The 23,296-nt window shown below is 32.4% G+C and overlaps 1 protein-coding gene across 1 annotated transcript in view; it reads right to left on the minus strand.

Moving 5' to 3' along the window:
• The window catches only part of MS3_00009647 (uncharacterized protein), a 94,581-nt gene extending 71,654 nt beyond the window's left edge, over window positions 1–22,927 (minus strand). Inside the window, exon 1 of the mRNA XM_051218043.1 lies at window positions 22,894–22,927. Coding sequence (XP_051064474.1) covers window positions 22,894–22,901 — 8 coding nt within the window. The 5' untranslated portion in view covers window positions 22,902–22,927. The remainder of the gene's footprint in view (window positions 1–22,893) is intronic.
• Between the last annotated feature and the right edge of the window lie 369 nt (window positions 22,928–23,296).

Consider the following 23,296-nt stretch of genomic DNA (forward strand, 5'->3'; position numbering starts at 1 on the left):
AATGGGAAGACTCAAACAAACAATACAAAATGAATTTAAGTATTATCATATTTGTCTGTCAATTATACTTTCAAACTTCCGACAATATTAATAATAGTTTTAACAGTTATAATTATCAAGAATTTCACATTAACTGATTAACAAACTTCTTCCTTCGACTGTCTTAATAATTTATAGTTGTCATATAATAATACATTGATAAATATATGATAAGTAACGTGATATTCAGTCTGTGGGAACACAACATGATCTCACTAAAAAGGAAATACGGCGAGACTATAATTTATGGACGAACCAATCAGATCTAAGATAACGAGTAATAAATTATAGTGCGAAATTCATTCATACATTTGGCTAAATAGAGTTTTGGCATTATAGCTGACGTCAGTTAGTGATGAAAACCCTAAATCTAATTTTTAACCTTAACCATCAACAGTAAATCATAATTCTGACTGGTTTATAACTCTCATTTCGTCCTAATTAGTAGGTATCCGTTCTCAAGGTCACTTTAGCGTCGCTCAAAGGTCGTCTATAAATTATAGTCTCACAGGAAATACTACTTTATAGTAATGTACGAGTGAGAAGGAAACCAGAAACTTTCACTGAAAACTAAAAATCATTATTAACTTTCACTCTTGGTCGTTTAATATGTTATTTGTTTTCTAAGTATATTATTTAGTGCCTTACTCCAAGTAACTACTTCCATGTTATTCTACAGATAATATGTCATGGTATTTAAATCTTATAAATTTTCTCAATAATATACACATATATGTAACTAACTAACAACTGAGCAGTGACCATTGTCATGTTTGTATAATCCTCTAAGTGCTGATCGAATTCTGTGTATCAAAATTAAAGTGAGGCTGCGATTCTAAGTGATTCGACATCGCATGTACAATATGTTAATGTTAAATGATTGTTACTAATTAAGCTGTAAAATGTAGTCAACACTTAAAAGGTTTGACATGTATGACATTAGTCACTACTCAGTGATCAATCAATCTTAAGTACCTTGGTCTTATAAGAGATCAGACACAGCCCGAATAGCTCAATGGAAAGGTTTCAGACTGTGATACTAGGTGAAGCAGGCTAGAATCATACAAGAAACATCAGTCCCTTCAAGTTTTCACTCATGCTTTGTTGATAAGTGACGACCTACATCAAGCATGGTTTCCTAGTGACAACCTCCAACCATCTAACATATGTATATACTGTTCATTGAATGGTTCGACTAAAGTTTATTGTAATTATCTCCTTAAAAAAGCTTTGCATTTATTAGCCCGTAACCTTAAAAACCTCCTGTAGAATGGTTTCTGTTATCGAATTTCTCATGTATTCCTGATTGGCTTCATTTTGTATGTAATTTACATAGTCAAAATACTTTGTACTTTTTATCACTGCATAATATCATAGTTTTTTCTTATTACACCTATTAGCGAAATTATTCTACAAAATTATGACGTGGAGATGCATCGAGTTTTTAAAAGGAATGAGATTACCCACTAAGAATTAGTATTTCTATGTAATTAACTTCTACAAAATTATGTTAATTTAAATAAATTGGGAATCTGTAAAATACTGAGCAAACTATATCAGCCTCTGATATAATAGTGAGGGTTCGATAGTGAGAAAATCTCTTTTCAACAAATTTGTTTTCTAGTTGTACAATCATATATATCAGATGGGTTTTGTGGAAATTGTAGTAATTTCAAAAGTTAAGATCATGATTTAGTTGAAGCTAGACCACCATGGGAAACCTGGAAGCACTAGACGACCGTTTCGTCCTATTGTAGGACTTCTCAGCAGTGCGGATCCTCGACCTCGCCCCCTGCGAGATTCGAACACAGGACCTACTGGTTTCGCGCGCGAGCGCTTAACCACTAGACAAGTGAGACGGCATCCAACGGTGTTAATGTCTAACTTCAACTAATCCACGAAATTGAGCGACACATTCACCATTGTCTTCAGTGAGTTACTCTCTCACAACAGACCAGGTTGAACTCCACCGGTCACTACTTCTCACTAGAACTCCAGGATATACCTCGTGAAGCCAGTCACTAGTGAGCACATTTTGATTAATATCAGTTGGGTTTTGTGGAGATTGTAGTAATATATATATAAATGAAAACTTTATTAAAGTATTAGTTTCACAAGGACATATAAACAAGGAATAAATATGATGATGTAATAGAAACGTTATAACACTAGATTACGTAATATATATATATATATATATATGTTAAGTGAAATGAAATGATATCAGAGACAAATATAAATAAAATCATGAGGATATAATACAATTAAAGAGAGAGAGAGAGGGGATATTTCCAAATATAGAATATAATAATAACAATAATATTAATAATAATACAGCTTAAGGCTAAGTTAAGAATAACGATAAGTCGTACTTCTTTTGTACGCACAATACTAGCTTCAAGTCATGGATTGCAAGAGCTTCTGTTATTTTAAGGAATTAGGTGAAAAGAAATCTAGTCAGATTTAGACGAATTGTATAAACAACCTTAAAATTAATCTCTGTATCAGTGGATTGATTAGAGTCGATTAGATGTTCAAAAATGGAACTTCTAACTGTCTTGCTCTCACCTTTATAGAACTACATTGGGACATACTCTTGTATCCGAGTCCAAAGAAAGTACTAGCTAAGGTTTATGTATCTTGCTTCACAGGAGCAGGTGAACTGGTAGATGCACATTAAGACGATCAGACGAGGAAGCTTATCCTTTATGGATACAGAAAACAAGTTCCTACTAGTGAACCTTGGTCGCAGCTTTGCTGCATAGAAGATTCTTTTTATCGCTGCCCTTAACCAATTTTTAATTATATCAGAAGTTTGATCACCTTTAAATTTCAGATTTATATAAAGATATTTCTTTGAAATCACCGGATTCCTTGTCCCGACCTCTTTCCATGTGTGTCTCTATGAGACGGCTTGGATAGCCATTTTCAGCCAAAGTTCTCCTGAGGAATGAGAGTTCCTCGTCAATGCATTCAGTACTACATCCCGCTCACGGGATTCCAACGCAGGGACTGCGATCTCGCGCGCGAACGCTCAACCTATTAGACCACTGAGCCGGCATCCAATGGTGATAGTCTCTAATATCAACCAATCCATGAAATCGCGCGACCATCTTCCATTGTACTGAGGTAGATACCTGTCTCTACCCGACATGGATTATCTCCACTGGTCACTGCTTCTCACTAGAACTCCGAGAATCCTCTCACGAAGCTAGTCAATAGTAAGCACATGCTAATCATCAGTATATGGGTTGTGGAGATTATTAAGTTTTTGAATGAGATCATGAACCGATTGATGGTAACCCGGAAGCACTGGACGGCCGTTTCGTCCTATTGTGGGTCTCCTCGGCTGTGCCCATCCACCATCCCGCTCGCGAGATTTGAACGCAGATCCTTCAGTCTCGCGTGCGAGCGCTTAACTTACTGTATATATATATATATATATATATATATATCAAATATTGTTGAAGACCAATATTAGTCCATTTTAAAAGTAGGTTGAAATATGATGGATCTTGCTGACAAGTTCTAGACAGGATGTATTAGATCTCCTGAATTCAACTACTAACCAGATTTCATCCATTCCATATTTATTCATTATTATTTTGTCCTGTTTATCTAATAATAATGTATTTGTGCAATACGTTTTGAGTAGTCTGATCAATAAACATACTTATCAAAGCATCTATAAATGAAAACTAAGTAAAAATAACATTTGTAACATCATTATCTCACCCTTGGCCTTAATAAATGACTATTTATTTCACTGGTTGAAATCATGAATCAACTGAAACTAGATCACCATGGAAAACCTGGAAATACTAAACGGACGTTTCGTCCTAGTATGGGACTCCTCAGCAGTGCACATCCGTGATCCAAAAACCCGCGAGATTCAAATCAAGGATCTATCAGTCTCGCGCCAGGCACTTAACCAAATAGACAATTGAGCCGACCGGCATCCAATGGTGTTATTGTCTGATGTTATTTCAGTGTCGATACTTTTCTAATCATTGATCTATTTCCGATTATATAACATTGATTTAAGCCTTTATTATTCTCATCAAAACTAGTACACTACCAATTTGTACTTTTCACTTATTATGTAGCCTATTCCACTGTTATCATTGACTCAGAAACTGTCGTGATTGGTTTAGTAATTTTGTATATGCCCATAAATATTATTGTATATTAGATTAAAAGCTAATGAGGAACTAATTGAAAACAATATTGTTCGCTTTTATATGTTGTTCTCAAAGTTAATAAATATCAGTTAAACTGGTTGAGGTTAGACATTAACACCGTTGGATGCCGGTCGGCTCAGTGGTCTAGTAGGTTGAGCGTTCGCGCGTGAGACTGAAGGCCCTGAGTTCGAATCCCGTGAGTGGGATCATAGGTGCGCACTGCTGACGAGTCGTACAATAAATATCAGTTAAACAAATACGATATATCGATGGTGGTTTAACTTCAATTGACTCATTATCTCAACTATCGAAGTTACTATAATATTCACAGAATCCTTCTCTGATAAACTAGACATAGTAGAGAAGGATGATACAGAATGAATAAGTACTCATACTACAGAAGATATTTAAATTAAGATCATTAGAATAGACTTAAGATTCAAACAGATAATTATGTAATCAGAAGGAAATAACCACTCAGTAATTTATTTATAATTTTTAATCACTATAAACCATGTTCACCCATTAATTTATATCAAGTACAGTGTATATCAATGTGCTCAATTTTCATTATTTACCATTTAAATAAATTATGCAGTAATTCAATGTAGTTCTGATATCATTGTCAATCAGTAACTACTTTTAAAGTGAATTCGTTTTCGTTTTCTTGGTTTTACTAAAATTTTATGTTTCTAGTCTTACCTTCTACCTTACATGGAATTTTATAAATTTTTTCAGTTGTATAAAGGACAAGTAATCAGTTATATTCCTATGATGTAACTAATAGTTATATAAGAAGTTTAAGCAAATTATGAAAACAAATCAGGTATATTTTATTAGTTATGTTGCATAAATGTCATTGTCGGCTATATATATATGATCAAATATTTCAAATTGTTCGAGGTCCTTAAATTTATTATATTTCTCAGGTGAACATCATCATCAACATCTTATTATTATTACAGCATCGAAAAACAAGAATCAACTAATCCACATCCTTGATAATATTATTATAACTTAAACTTAATGTAAATAACTATTATTAGTGAGAAACCGTTACCAGTGGAGTTCAACCAGACCTCTTGTGAGATATTAACTCACTGAAGACAATGGTATACGGTGGCGCAACTTCGTGGATTGGTTGAAGTTAGACATTAACACCATTGAATGCCGGTCGGCTCAATGGTTTATTTGGTTAAGTGCCTGGCGCGAGACTGATAGGTCCTGGGTTCGAATCTCGCGTGGAGCAGGATCATGGATGCGCACTGCTGAGGAGTCCCATACTAGGACGAAACGTCCGTTTAGTATTTCCAGGTTTTCCATGGTGATCTAGCTTCAATTGACTCATGATTTCAATCAGTGAAATTTCTAAAATCTCCACAAAACCCCTTCTGATATTACCATAATGTTACATAATTTTCATGATCAAGTAAATAAATGCAAACTAATGTCATGTCATAACTCTAGTTTACATTTAATAATACAATGACAAATTTATCAAATATGGTAATATTATAATGAAATGATATATGAAAACAATCAAGATCATGTTCATTGTAAAATGAAAACTAAAAAAAGAAGAAAAAACCTGCAAAGAAACTTATGTGTAAAATACATTCCACATGATTACATAAGTTGATCTGCATATCATAGTGATTAATACAACTTATTATAATATTTATATATAATATAAAATATTTATAATCACAAGCATTGAATTTTGAATGAAGGTTTGATTTATGTATAAATGATAAAAGTATCACTTTAGTATAAAGATAAATATATTCATGATTATCTATAGAGGTTATATTCATTGACGATTACGAACTAAATATAACACTACACTACACTACACTAGAAAAAATATGGGCTACAGTACACTAAAGGGATGAGCTTAAAATAATCTCGACTAGTTACTGGTCAATCAGAAAACAGTTTTTGCAAATGGATAATTTGTTGAAAAGAAAACAATACTATTTCAAAGTATAAACAAATGTTACATAATTACAGTAAAAATAGAAATTTGTCCAAATGGATAAAGACTGTTCATCATATCTAACCCTTTGAATGATCCAAATAAATTTATACGTCTCCATATTGTTCTTAATTAGAGTTAAGTAATTAGTGTCATGATTAAAGGTTTAAAGTTAAGCTTTTCATCGCGTACTGAGATAAGCTACAAAATGATCTATTGTCATATGGATGAATAAGTTTTGCTCAAAAATACAAGAGGCTCTAATTAATTAGTTCGTTCAAAAAATTCCAGTATAAACAGATTGATGTTTTTTACGGAAATTGTCGATTTGCATTCGATACATTTAACACCATTAATTATCCTTTATAATTGCAAACTAATGTTCCGCTGATATTTCATATTTCTATCGCATGTTTTACGTGATATTTGAATTTCACACCAAAATTAGAAAGTTATTTTCTCAATTCTGAATTATGCATCCTTATCCTAAAATATGATCACTTCCAAATGATTATTATTTAGTAATTGAGATCATGAATCATGAAGTTAGAATATCATGGGAAACCTGGAAGCACTGAACGACCATTTTGTCCTATCTTGGGACTCCTAAACAGTGTGCATCCACGATTCCGTCACATGAGATTTGAACCCAGGACTTATCGGTCTCGTGCGCAAACGCTTAACCTCTAGATCACTGAACCGGCCGGTCTAACTTCAACTAATCAACAAAAGTGTTTTTTCTAAACTTAAAATCAAATCAGATATGATCAGGTGAACAGTATATCTCGGAAAGATATTTAATTAAGAAAAACTAAACTGAAATGAAATAGTGTTTACCTACTAGAATTTTACTGAATTGAAAAAAAAAAGAACTGTTTAAATCCTTTGCTGAGATCAAAACAAAAAAATAGTGACATTTTATGTGATCGAACAATCAACCATTAAAGTACTTTTATGTATACTCAAAAGACTAAAATGTAAGAGGAGTTTATTATTTTTTCAAACCATCCCAGTATAATTCATAGTATAGTAAATATGTTTCAAAACTTCTGTCTTCATTATTCAATGATATGAATTAGTATCAGTAAGCCAGTTTAATAGTTTGATAAACAAAACGGTGCCACATCTCAAGAGGTTTCCAATGTACATGTACAATAAATTCACTGAACTTACCCATATCTTTTCTTTTTATAAAAGGATAGGTGGAAAAAAAGTGTCAATTTTACAGTATAATACATAGAATGTCTCTTTTTTCTTTTGACTTACAATATCCAAAGGTGGTCTAACATCAATCGATTCATGATCTCAATCAAAAACTTAATAATCTCCACAACCCATATACTAGTAATCAACATGTGCTCACTAGTGAATAGTTTCGTGGGGGGATTCTCGGAGTTCTAGTGAGAAGCAGTGACCAGTGGAGATAATCCATGTCGGGTAGAGACAGGTATCTACCTCAGTACAATGGAAGATGGTCGCGCAATTTCATGGACTGGTTGGTGTTAGAGACTATCACCATTGGATGCCGGCTCAGTGGTCTAATAGGTTGAGCGTTCGCGCGCGAGATCGAAGGCCCTGCGTTGGAATCCTGCGAGTGGGATCGTGGATGTGCACTGCTGAGAAGTCCCATACTAGGACGAAACGGCCATCCAGTGTTCCCAAAGAATACTTATTTTTAAAGGCTCAATTTATGAAAAGTACAATTTATCCCATGTATATATATAGTATATTCAGGGAATTATATACAATAATTAATTATTATTCATTCCATTTTTCATTATAATCATTTATGCTTCTCTTGTAAATTGCATTAATATAAATACACATAAGCACATATACAAATTTCTTTTCTTCTTTTTTTTCTGAGAAATATTTATCAATTACTTTAGTTGACTTATTCATTTGTTCACTTCTAACAGAGTATCTATTCCATTTTGTTCTTTATCTTTACTGATAATATGATAATAAAGATGAAATAAGAGTAGTAGTAATGAAAGTGATAATAGTAATATTGTTAGTAATAATAATTATTATTATTATGATCTCTCAAGTCTTATCAATAAAAATATGATGCTAGTAATGCAAAACTATTGATTAATAGAAAAGAATAATAACGAGTTATTTCTATTCTAAATGTTATTTAATGAACTATTAATTTATCAGTAAATATTCTGCTGTTTGGCATTAAATATAAAGGGGATACGGAGGGCAGTTGAAAAACCCTGACTCCGAACCAATGGTGCACATGGACTTTAGGATCCTGAGCGAAAAAATGCCATATGAACCAATTATTGGTGACTGGCTACCATGGGACTGTATCTCTTGACGTTGCTCCACTGCCTTGTGGAATAGACCTCCAAGTTAAAGGCTCTGGGAGTGGCTCCCTAAGAAAATCATCAGCTTTGGTTTGAGCATCAGGAAAGTACCTCATCCCTCACACAAATCGAATGACTTATGTGGTGCATATCTATTTGGTGCGTCCTTATACAAACATTTATGTGTTTGAATAATAAAATGTGAAATTAGATAGTGAATTGGTTGACTGTCGTTTTCAGGTCCTTAGAAAGATACAACTTTTATGTACAAGGTAATGGTGATAAAAAAACAAAGTATTTGCATATTCCTCGAGGGAAAAATAAAGGCTCTTCAGATACTAATTCACTCTACTTTTCTCTAAGTAAATATGCATGCTCTAAGGAATATTTCATCCATTAATGTTTGCTTGACCTCACTTTACTAAATATTTGTAAACAAATGAGTCAGTTTACGATTCATCGGTCAAGAAGTATTAATCAGTGTCATATATGTCAGGTCCTTCTTAATCCTGATCGAATTCTATCGACCAAGTTACATTAAAGACCACTGGTCAAACTGACTCAAGATCGCATGCACTATGTTGAGATACAAGGTGATGAGGGTTTGAGCTAGTTGACAAGAAACCCTGCTTCGTCCAGGTTTCGTGCTCTTTAGCATCTATTAGCAAGGCGTACCTGTAATCTTAATAGAACCGACGATTCCTGGTGGATTCGACTCCGTGTTACTCACCTTCACAGGCGAAGGTTTTACCACGGAGCTATTTACAGCGTAGCCAACGTCCTGTAGAACTAAGATGTCCGTACAATTGATTGATCACTGAGTAATGACTAGTGCCATATATATCAAGTGCTTCCTGGTGTTGATCTCACTCAAGTCACTTCCCCGGCAAGACGTTTTCCTACATTCTTGTAAATGCCAGACGTCTGACAAATCGAGCAACTTATAACACTCCGCAGCTAAAATTTAGCAAATGACTCCTATTTTTCTGTGGGTTGATAGTCAGGCAGCAAAAGCTAATGCCGTCAGAGATGGTAGAGAAATGGATCAACTGGATTAATTTCTAGTTGTACGAAAAGGCTATTTCGTTCCAGCATAAAACTCCTTGGCACTGAGCATCCATGACCCTGCATCTGGGAATCGAACCCAGAAACTTCGACATGGAACACGAGCGCTCAGCCTCTAGATTACTGATCTTACATCCAGTGGTGTACGCATCTAACTTCAATCAACCGAAGATATTGCGAAACTATCTACTCTTGTCTTTACTGGGCAACTTCTTCACCCTTGTTATGTTTGAACTTCACTGGTCATGGCTTTTCAAATGAACTCCAAGAATTGCTTATGGAAGCTAGTCACTTTTAACCATATGATTATTGTCAGCGCACGGTTTTGTGGGCATCATAGGATTCCATCAGATTTTAAATTATGAAATAATCCTATTTCCCAGCCGAGACCGGAGTTCTTGGACTCGATTTTCAAATCCCGATTTTTGCATACGCAATATCTAGAAGTTCCGTGTTAGGATATAATGACCCTCTAATTCTTCCTAGCATTTATTGGTAATCTGACTAAGATCAGTTTGCAATTTAAAATGTATGAAAATTCCATCATCTCTGCAAAGCGCTATACTGTTAAACGTAAATTATATGTTCAGTGTGTTTTGACTAATCTTGTCACCGGTTTATGTTCAAAAATATCAAGTTGAAAATCATCGACAGTTTAAAACTCATCATGACAACAACAACAACGACAGGTCAGTAAAAGAGATAAAACATTGTTTGAAACATTTCATATACAGTTTATGTCTAGAAATATATTGACAAACTAAATAAATAAGAAAGAAAGAAAATACTGAATAGTGCATCCTTGTGAACAATCATATTATGTAATATGTGCAATATATGCTAGTTAAACAAGTATAATGCTAATCTAAGCATTATTAAGTACTATTAGTAAATAAGCATAAAATAACTAAACAGTGTATAATAAACATTCTATGTAATTTAAATTTAACACATGCATTGTTGTTAACAGTATAAAAAAGAAACTATTCATATCAGTGTTATTTACATATACTACTGTTGTAAATGTAGAAAATAATTACAACATGAATAAGAACTAATTGTGTATGTATATCTATAGTTATGCATAATTACTTGTTTTGTTTAAATCATATGAATACCACTAAAATAATGAAGTGATAAAATGAAATTTAAATTAATAAATGAGTAAATAAATAAAATAGACAGATGAATAGAGTGAGGAAACATTTCCTTTCAATGAATACATTTAGCACAACTATGAACTAACATATACATATTAAATAAAATAAACAAATAAATAAATATGAAGGGGTTTTGTGGAGATTTTAGTCATTTTAATAGTTGAAATCATGAGTCAATTGAAGTTAGATCAACATGGAAAACCTGGAAGCACTGGACGGCTGTTTCGTCCTAGTATGAGACTCCTCGGCAGTGCGCATCTACGATCCTGCCCCCCGCGAGATTCACACTCAGAACCTATCAGTCTCGCGCCAGGCGCTTAACCATTAGACCACTGAGCCGACCGGCATCCAACGGTATTATCGTCTAACTTTAACTAATCCACGAAATTTCGCCACCGTACACTATTGTCTTCTGATCACTGAAGACTCATGATTTCAACCATTGAAAGAAATAAGAGTTTTATTTTTGTTCATCTAGCGGACATAGGATATCAAGTGGACTTGAATAAAGCTTTGAAAATTATCTATAATACTGCATTATTTGCAGATTCTTTTTTTTTAGTAAATAGTAGTAACCATTGGAATCAACTTATAAAAGGTTAACTTTTAAACTCAAATAAACTTCATCTAATTTGTCTTTCTCTCTTTCTCTCTACATTGGCCATCGATATAGGTCATAGAAAACTGAGTAGATCTACGTTTACAAGTTTTCTAAAATTTCTATTCATTTCATTGTTTTTACATAGTTTTAATATTTCTTTTACTTGATCCTATTACTATTGATTTTTCAATAATATATTCCAACTATTACTAATATTGAACTTCCTATCAAATATTTCATCCAACGTACCATTGATCTAATAACTACAAATACAAATTCCTTATTATGTAATTATTATTTGCAATGAACTATCTGTCAAACACTTTATCAACTCTACAATTAAACCATATTACCTATTTATGAATTAATTTATTCAAACTATCTATCACCTTATCCACAGCATCTTCTTGTTACGTTAAACATCCACAATTATTTTTATAAAAACTTAAATTTGTATTATCTAATGCATTTCCACCTGACTTGTATACTTTATTGGTATTATGAAATATATATATGTGTGGAGCCATGATAAGAAAACTAACTGCGAAGGAATATATCTTTACTCTGTTCATCTTTTTATTAAATCCCGAAGCGGGAATTTTCACAATATTAAAATAAATAAATATTGCAGACTGATTGAAGTTAGACATATACACTGTTGAATTCCACCTCAATGGTTTAGAGGTTAAGCATTCACACATGAGTTCCGTCTGTGGTGGTGGAGCAATTAATACCCAATACCTTGAGGAGTCTCATACATGTACAAAACAATTATTTAGTGTTTCGTGGCTTTCAATGCTGATCTAACTAAAATAAGTCAGTTATTTAGTCGATGAAAATTAGTAGACACTGGAATTCAAAAACATCAACATCCAAAGTTGTTACAAGAGTTCTCAACATCCACGTTAAGTGAAATTCATCATTAGATATTACAGTTTCTTTCATTATTTAAAATTTTAAAGAAATGAAAATGCCTCAATTTAAATTTATTTTCCATCTGTATTACTTTATGAGTAAACAATCAGCCATGTATATATCGACAGATTCGTCGCAATAATTTTTGCCATTTTTGTTCAGTGCCCTCCGATTTCATTTTCTGCTTTCTATTTATAGTAGACCAGAAGCACATTGTAATGGTAATGAAATTACCCTTGGCTACATTATTCATTCCCAAACATAACGTTTCAGTCTTATTATAAAGAAAGTACTGATTCACATCATTATGATACCTGTGATAAATATCCTTTCAAAACAATATATAAACTATATCTTTCCCCGTAATTAACCTTATCTTTCATTCTTTTCCGTATTATCTTGATTGTACTAGTAAACTGGGCATAAATTCCGTGATTATTCTCAGAATACATGTTTATTTATTGAGAAGATTTCAATAGTACAAACAAAATGCATTCATTGTCGTACATTTTATGAAATTAATCCATTCACAGACTCTACTAACTAAATTTAATTAGATGTAAGGTAATAAGCTGGAGAAGATAACGACGACAAATGACAACTACAGATACACGGAAACAATGTGAATGTAAGTTTTTATATAATCAGAAAGATCAGTGCATCAAGTCAAAGAATTTAAAATGAATGTCTGTTGAAATAAGAAACGAAAATTACATGACTACGTTTTCACATACTCAATTTATATATCATGGATACACATTGTTGAGAAGTTCCATCTAACTGGCAAAATTTATTTCAAACTCTGTCTGATTTCAATGATTCTTCAATTGATGTCAAATTATAAAGAAAACTATTTCCGAAAGATTATCGCTAAGTGGTAATTGTATAAAATGGCAATTACTTTGTAAATGATTAAGTTCTATATTCTAATCACTATACTATAACTTTACATAATTTCAAGGTATTTTATTGCTTCAAACACTCGTCTATTCACAGCTATTATAGTACGCTTTGAATAGACCTGGAAATTCCTAATTAACACTCTAAATTCAATACTGTGAATTATCCTACACTTACAACTGACAGATACATATTTTAGACATGATATCTATTTCTTTATAACATAACGAAATTAAGTTTTAACCAAAATCTTTCATGCGTTTGCATATAGTTCAAACTTCATATGTATCATATATACAAACTGACCAAGAGAATTTACTTTTCCAGCACCTGAATACTAAGAGACAGAAACAGAACAATCAGGGTGTAATTTTATTAGTACCAACCCATCTCATTATAACCAATGTTTTAACAGCGTGAAAACTGAACAGTTATAACTGACTGTTTGTTTATCAACAAACATGAAATGGAAATTGCATTATCGTTCAAAAAATGATGCTCTTTACTCTGAATGTTAATAATAAACCACACAAAGTAAACTGAAGATAAATGATGGAATGACAAACTATTTTGAGTTATAAAATGATATGATCTTTATACTTTGACATAAAAAAAGATTTTCCAGCATGAAATAAACATATGTGCCTAATTGATAACTAGTTTTCTCAACCACATGCTCTAATTTCAGCTGTCAAACGGGAAATCGATTTATCATCGCTAAATCAACGTCGGGAACCAGGGAGTTGATAAATCTACCGTATGTGATAAAGATAAATAAATCATCAGAATATTAAAACTGTTTAAAGTTAAAGTTTCTCATAAACCAACTCAGATACTTCATTCTATTTTACTCAGACCGGAAGACAACAGTAAAGGTAAATAAGACAATTTCACCTACAAAATAAAATACACTAACTATGAGAAACATTACATTCAAGAAAACGAACATTTCCTTCAATTACACATAGAGGAATACAAACCATCAATGAAACGACGCAAAATGTTATCAGTGATATTAATCCATATAAACAACCATAGACATTAATTTGATTGTGTAAATTTTGCCATTCTACAATTGAGAATATTATAAAATTGTCCAGGAATTTTTAAGAGCATACAATTCCGAATAGTTGACAATTAATAGATGTATCAAGGCAAAGTCTACCTATTCGATAGTGGTCAATTAACTATATTATCATAGGTCAACAAAAAAAAACCATCAACCGTAAATACAATGACATGAAGAAAAAACACAAATGAAACCTATGAAAACAACCATAAACAAACAAGGCCAATAGAAATAAACTGATGAAACAATCATACCAAAAAAACGAACTAAGAAGCTCACTTCTACATAATGACTTAAGTTCTTATAGTATTCTCTAGAATAACAATAACAGCCATATAATGAAACCATCTAAATCATAAAGCTTCATGTTGCATATTTGACAGTATATTTAAAATGTGATATATGACAATATTATTTGATTTTCTATAACTTAGTTCAAGTAAATTTATGCAGAACCAATTTTCACGTCATTTTCATTAATATTCTACTAAGTAAATTCAAGAAAATTTATACTATATTCCTATCACATGACAACACTGTACAATGAAAACTATACAAAACACTTTAATGATAATAATAACGGAAGAAGCCCGTTAATTCATTGAAATCAATATATTATTCTTCCCAATTGTTATTACTATAAGCTTTATTCAATATCATAGATTTGGTACAATATAGAATTCTCAGCGCAAGGTGTTTCAACAAGTTTCCGTTTCTTATTTCTTGATCAATTCTGATGATAAATATTGAGTAATAGCCAGTTAGATGTTACCAGTTTGGTAAATGACATCTGAATAATGTTCATTTGTTTCCGTGCATATTGCCAACCACCTTGATGTCATTGATTATACCTTTCTGTAACCTGTACAGTGAAAGCTTGTAAACTTTTCATAAACACGCCTAAATAGGTTATGCACTCAATAGACATAATGATGCGTTAAAACAAACAGGAAAATGGATAACTTATTGAAATATCTAGATCACATGAACATGTGGCCCACATATTCAAACAAGCCACCGAAGTTGTTATTATCATCAAAATAAGAAAGAAAATCACTCTCCATTTTCGGGTATTGATTTTAGGTCATTTTCATTTTAGTCAAATCTTAATATTATTTCCATTCATTGACTTTTAATGCATAACAGTTATATAATGATTATTTCATTATGATTTTGTATTTAATGACAATTAGTTAATAAAATACTCCATTTAGTTTAAATGTAAAATCAATCTTCTTTGGTTCTATTCAGTAAATTTTCTTATCAAGATTACTTTCTTGAATTAGTTGAGGTTTGAAAATGGGAATGATTAAATCTATTAGAGATGATATCATAGTTATCATCAGAGTTATCATCGCATATTCTGCAGTCGTAATACTAAAAAACTAATTTTTTTTAATTATAAAGTATCTGCCTTTGTTATATTTTTTAGTTGTTTTCTAAAACTAGGAACCACTTAAAGATACCATTTGAAATATGATTTATCAATTCACTTGATGTTGTTTTACTTGTATCTTCCCATTGTTATTTACGACTGCAACTGATCAGTACTGGGTTCGAGTCCCGGAGTGCACATCAACTCTGGGCTTCGGATACATCCAGCTGACGAGTCCCAGATAGGATGAAACGCGCGTCCCGATTCCAGTGCTGACCACTACCCATCATTTATCAATATTTCTATGATAACCGTATACAAAGTAGATGAAACTGTTCACTATTAACTTTTGTTACGGTGTATTTTATTAATTTAAAACTTGAATAAACGTTTCAATAAATTAGTGATTATTAGAACATAATACTCTAGATTTTAGGCACAGAATTCTATTTCTCTGAAAGTAATAATTAAAAAAAATCACACCCCTAAATAAAACTTCTTAGTTAAATTAAAGACAAGCGTTCATCCTAATAATGGAATTAGTTTTTGATGAAGTTTGGTTCTCTGAGCTGTATGGTTTTATCATGGACCTTTCATCGTTCTTCTGAACAACATCATCAGCAGAAACTTCAGGTAGAAGTGAAGTATTCAAATTTCTCCACAAATGACTCGCAGCTTATCCTGTAGACCTCGACGTTGATTGGTTGTTGTTAACCTTTAACCTGTCATTGTTTACTTCTTTATTTTGATTGTATCTCCCATTGATTTGATTTTTAGTCCTATGTTTGCCCATAATTTTCCTGATTGATTGATAAATTGGATTACTTTCAATGTGTTTGTTGATTGCTGATTGACCTGAGTCTCAACCTTCTAAAAATTCTCTGATGTCTTTAGAGTTACCACCATCAAAGATCTTGGATAAAGGCTCAGAGAACAAAACTGCATCACAATCATCCACATGAAACATGGAACTAGAACACACTACAGGATATTATCAAAATGCAATATGAATCATAAATCTTGTAATCAATTTTGCGTCTCATGAAAAACACCAAAACTTTTGTTTGATCGTCTTACTTCATTCATAAATTCAATCTATCAATCAAGCTCTGAGCATATATTCTATGTTAAATCAATTTAATTGTTTATTTTATACATTTCTATTCAACTTAAGTATTTTTGTGAAAAAGAATTAAACTAAACACTAGTATAATCAAGTGAATCACAAATGTGATACAAAATCCGATCAGTTAATTGATCTTGAACGATGATTCTTCAAAAGAAAAGGTATAATAACTCTATGATTTGCTATATTTTTCAATAGTATTTTAATATAGAATTTGAGAACTAAAAATAAACAATTAATGATTAATGTTGAGTAAGTGAAATTTTCAGTCAGTCAGTCACAACGTAGAACATCGCATGAACGTACATCAGTTCGAGTTGTCATACAATATTAGCACAGAGACGTAATTGTCGATTCAAATCCCATAGTGGTAGAAGTAGTAAAAGTATAAGCAGTAATGTTAGAAACATAATGTTCATTTCTTTTTAGGTGAATAAACATCAAAATACTTAAATAAACTAGCTTTACTTAAGACCAGGACAATTGAATTTCACAGATTGAAATCATGAGTCAGTTGAAGCTAGACCACCATGGAAAACCTGGAAGCACTGGACAGACGTTTCGTCCTAGTATGGGACTCCTCAGCAGTGCGCATCCACGATCCCGCACCCCGCGAAATTTGAACCCAGGACTTATCAGTCTCGCTCCAGGCGCTTAACCAACTACACCACTGAGTTCACTGAAGATAATGATATACGGTGACGCAATTTCGTGGATTGGTTGAAGTTAGACATTAACACCATTGGATGCCGGCTCAGTGGTCTAGTTGGTTAAGCGCCTGGTGCGAGACTGATAGGTCCTGGGTTCGAATCTCGCGGGGTGTGGGATCGTGGATGCGCACTGCTGAGGAGTCCCGTACTATGACAAAATGTCCGTCCAGTGCTTCCAGGTTTTCCATGGTGATCTAGCTTCAATTGACTCGTGATTTCAATCAGTGAAATTTCTGAAATCTCCACAAAACCCTTCTGACAATTGTATTTATTGATGATTATTACGTCAATTTATATATACACAAATTTAATTTCTATCTAATTATGTTTTAAATACTATATTATTATTATTCAAATATATATTTACTCAATGAATGTTTGTTTACCTAAATATTTCACTGGATCAACTATCAGTTCAATAATTTATAGAACAACCCATAGAAAGTGTTTGAAATTGTTATATACTCAGAAACAAAACAAAAAGAAATGGTTAGAGAATACACTCATAAATAACTGATTCGGTAATAATATTAGTTTTTTTCTTTATTTAAGTTAAGAAATGGAAAAGGTTATATGAAAAAACTTGATAGTTTGACTAATCTTAGTATCTGTGATATTAAATTACTATCTAAGTTCTAGTTAACACTTAATCAAAAGAATTCATTGATTATCGAATCCTTTCTGGAAATAATTAAATTAGATTGTAACAGTTCAATTTATAGATACTAAGAAAGTGTATGAATAAGATATAACCAAAAGATGAATAGTGAATAAAATCAAATGGACATGTTATCTTTCAATTCTATGGGTGATTAAACTAATGAAAATTTGAACTAAATTTTATCTAAACTAAGGTGGCATTGTCTGCAGCAGTAAGTGATTTACTTTGCTAGATCAAAATTGTGTTTAAAACGGATTCGAATAGTCGTTTTTAAACAAGCATCCTTTATGAGAGTTGTTAGATACTACGTATATACAGCCCTTAAAATAGCATACTGCAATTTTCAATTATTTAATAGCATATAACTAATCTAAAACAACAACAGATGTAATATGCAGAGGTTTAAAAAAGAATTGGTGAATTCCTGAAATTTAGTGTTTGTATATCATATAGCGTAGTGATCATGTTCAACCTAGACTTGTATCAGCTGGAGAATAATCAGTTAGTCACAAGCAACGCAGAACCTGGTATAAATGTGTATTAGCCCTAGTTTCCATACAATACCAACACAATGAGATTAGATTATCAATATGAGTAGCAAAGGAATTAAAAATAACTGTACGAATGATAATGACAAAAATAAGGCGTTGAAAAATCAGCTACAGAAGACGGAATGAAAAGGTATTCATAAAAGACATAGATACAGAAAAAGCAAAGGAGTGAATGCACTCTCATCATATTGTCTATTTTTTAGTCATGTCATTTAACGTCTTCAACCACAGACCATACTTATCGCACATACCCAAACTAGGTAGACTTTATCTACCTGCTTGGCTCAAATCAATATTCAATGAGTATATAAACTGGTGTTACATTTTGGTTTGACCTCTACTTTTCTTCCTTTGACCTGCTTCCACTTCAGCAAATAATTGTATGTTAAAACAACAGTTGATTGTGCGTGCGCGTGATGTGTCTCAGCCACTTTGATTGATGAAGATTCATAGCCTCTTCAACTGGTTCCTCCTCGCTGCTCAGTAATCTATTGCTTACCTTGACAAAGATCACCCCGTTATTCCTCAATACACAAGCTATGCTCCAAAGGCGTGACATCTAAACACGTGTTTTACTTACATTGACCATTTTCCCCTCTGTAATGCAATGATGAGTAGACTGCTGGTCAGTATATTCGCAATTTTTGATAAATGAACATGTTTCCTACACTTTGACTGACGAAACTTAATAAAAGATAAGTAAGCTTCCCGAAATCGTGCCTAGATTCCCCCAGGAACCAATCCATCAAGAGTTAATATAACCTCCAGTACCAGACAAATGCTCGATTCTCAGAGTCGTTTACTATTACCAAACTAGGCTACGACTCAAACCTGTCTTGAGCAAACATTTAACAGCCAGAGAGAAAAATGTTCTAAAAACGCTTATACTATTAGTCAGAGAGTTTAGGGGACGCAACGAATTTTTGTCAGCGTTTCAACTAAATGGAACAATATAATTCATGTATTCTACATGATTAGTAGTTTTTCATTAAATACATCAGTCTTCTAAAGGTTGCATAACAAAGAAGAAACCTAAGGGAGGACATCTATGGTGAAATTAAACGGAATCTAGAATAGTGGATGACCGTGAGGAACACCGTTTAACGGTAAAAAACCCGATGATGTAAAAAATGTCTTTTTACTAATAAAAATCAAGTGAATTAGCCAAACCTTATGTCCAACAGTAATTTTTCACCCATGTTAAAGTATAGCATCTGATATATGACATTCAGGCTTGACAAAGAATAAAAACTATACGGAAATATTCGGCCTACCTACAGATGTAATTACTTTTGCCTGTTTATTACTCGAACAGTTAATACAATGACTTTGATGTCAGTTAAACTATCGCATTAAATCATTATTCTTCTAATGAACTGAAATAGATAGCTGCAGTTAATTCAAAGAAGGTACTTCACTCGCCTAACATATTTCTATTGACTTATGTATCACACCAAATATATTCCTAGGATAAATGTATTCTATATCGTTATTTTTATAGCTCTAAAATCCAGAAACATGACAAACTCCAGATCAAGTGGTGAAATTTAACGTTTAAGGACAAAACAAAGCTTCTCCCGTATGTACACAAGTGAAGGATCGTTTAAAAAAGCTTACTGAGCTGTAGCTCTGTTGCTTGAATGTTACATTTTTACCTACCAATTCATTAAATTATACTCACTTGACACATGTTACTTAGTACAAAATACAGTCATATTTTTCTTGTTTAATAGTCTTTCGGATTTGACTGTTTTGACTCACTAAAACCTACTACTTTCGAATTCACTTGGTATTGTTCGCTTGTATCTTTCCATTGCTGTTTAAGACTGCGGCTGATCAGCCCCGTGTTAGCACTATTTTCGTTTTAGTTAGTTTGTTTCAGTTGAAATGTTAAAAGTACTATTAAATATTTTTTGAATTCGAAAAAGATATATCATTCACATAGAAAAACTTCTAAAAAGAAACCCTTTACGAAAAAACATACTGAAGGGTCAAATCACATATAAACTAGTGTACTGTGCCTATTTCTAAGCAAAAAAAGCTTCGTTTCTCTTAGCAGCCAAATAATAATAATAACTTTAATTCACATTTCTTTGTTGTCTTACAATTAAGTATCCATTTTCAAGTCAATCAACAATAATGAAAGCTGATAACTTGAAAAATAATACATGAAAACAAGTATATACCTAACCTTTACTAATTGCTTGTTGCATCCTGATACGTACTAATGCTTACTCTCGTCAAAACTGGTAAAGTGCTCAGCTTTATTGTAAATATTAAGTGGGCCATTAATAACCACACTAAGTTGTTTGTACTTGTTCTTAAATAAGTTACGACTAACTTTTCGTATAAGACCTTTGAGTATGCATGCGTTTTTGTGTTTCTATCGATTTTATTCAGTTTTCTCGGTCACTGAAACTTAGTCATAGATTAACACGCTAATTAGCTTCGCGATCCATTTAAATATTGCATAGTAGGACAAGATGCTGGGCAGTGTTAAATGTTTGTTGGTCTGTAAACTTGTTGTTTTTTACACAAAATACGCATATTTTGCTGATTTGGATAAGAATTAGAGCTGGACATGAATGTGATTAAAAATTAATACTTTACCTACAACAATATTATAAATTTTCAGAAGTCTATCTAATAACAACGATAAATATGGCGACTAAATATCGGTACACGGCTAGTTTCTGTCAAAATTCCTTTGAATTCCGGAGGAAAAATTCCAAATTTACTTTTATATTAAGTACCACAGAATTTTAATAGCTTATCGTAGCTCACGATTATTAGTCCTAAACTAAAAAATAGGCATCCGCTAGTTCTTATGATTGTCGAGTAACTGAGAAACTGATCGAATTTGGGGTTTTTACTCAGAAATATAAATAATTCTATGCAACTTTCAGGAAACAACATGCATCTTAGTAAAATGCAGTAGAACATTTCAGTAAAAGAGCGTAAGATTCACTAGTTTATGTTCCCCTTATTCAATTTATACTTAAGAATGTACGAATAAAAAGTTAAAACATTATTTTATTAAGTGAGCACAGTTTTTGATAAATGAAACGTTTTTGAAGTGGTATCTCTAGTTTAGAGTAAATTAAATAAATTGAGCAAGTATAATGTCCATCAATCACAATCCTTACCGTATTAATACTTACGCATAGCTCTTGGGATGATTTTTTGTAGTGCTAACTACTTGATTGTGAAACAAAATCATTTGGTTCAAAGTGATATCAAAAACCTCCTACTGATAGCGGGTTATTTTTCAACATTTTGAAGCTTTCTGTATACAAACATTTTGAGAAAACCTAGACTGATAAACAGATTTTATTGGCAACATGAAAGCTGTTTATGAGACTTTGAAAAAAATAACGAAAGAACAGGTGATTGGGTCAACTTTTAGGAGGCGCGTGACCATAAAATATACACAAAAGTTTAAGGATAATTCATTTTAATAAAGAAATATGCTATACAATAATTTGTGTATTGCTACTTCATACATCCTAGTTAAAGTGGTTACCAATAACTTTTAGTACATGCCTTTTCATCCAGTAACGAAGACTGGAACTGCTAACAGGATTAAACCTACAATTATTATGAACCTGAAACTCCTCAAATTTTTAATGCAAGTGAGAATCGAGGTTTACATTCTAAATTTGAGCAATGTAAAACTGAAAGTAAATATAGTATCACAAATTGTTGTCAAAAGTCGACTTAACATTGCTTAACTCTAAATTATACATGATTCCTGGACCCTATACAGTGAGGGGCTTAAATTTACCTTCGTGATATTTGGAAGCTTCAAAAAGAACAAGTTTATCCACACCATAACTGAACATGAAAATAAAAAATCTGGCAAAACACGAACAAAAAACTTCAAGCATGATCATCTGAAAGACAGACAAATATAAACTCAGTTAAATTTATGCTAGACCAGGAATGCAGAAGACAACACCAAAATGGAAAACGCAGTTCTGACGTTTAGTGATGAAGTACATTTAACCAACAAATATATTTTTTACTAAAACGTGTATTATAAAAACTACTTTCTGAATTCTGCACATCACGATGGGTGTCTATGGAGACTGGAACAATAATTAGCATCGCACGTTTTCGTAACACAGCTGTGTTAATACCTGACATCAGATTGCGTATTTGCAGAAGTTAATAACATTAAAAACCAACATTCTTATGGTAAATTTTGATCAGTAATTTTTAAAACATTATTTTATGATCCTAAATCTTACCGCGACATCACATATACAAGTTTCTATCAAAATCGTCAAAGTTCATCTTAAAATCTTTACGTTGATCAAGTTAAACAAAAATATGGGTGTTCAGCCGTCATACTTAATAAATGTTCTACTTGTAAAATGACATCATTCAATTATTAAATTATCACTTTTATTTTTAGGTTATTTCGTCCTACAGTTTGACAAATATTTCAAAAGCCGTTTATTATGTTTACCTCGATTTAATAAATCCTGGTGTTAGGCTGATGTGAACGACAAAAAATTTTCGCTCCCTTTGTCTATAGATGAACACTTCTACTCGCTTTCATTACGTAGCATAGCAAATAACCGTTCAATCTCCCGAAACTTTCTATACATTGTGCCCTGACCGTGAAGAATCTATCTAAGAACCCACTGT

The sequence above is a fragment of the Schistosoma haematobium genome, chromosome 7 (assembly GCF_000699445.3).
Source record: "Schistosoma haematobium chromosome 7, whole genome shotgun sequence".
Classification (NCBI taxonomy): Eukaryota; Metazoa; Platyhelminthes; class Trematoda; order Strigeidida; family Schistosomatidae; genus Schistosoma; species Schistosoma haematobium.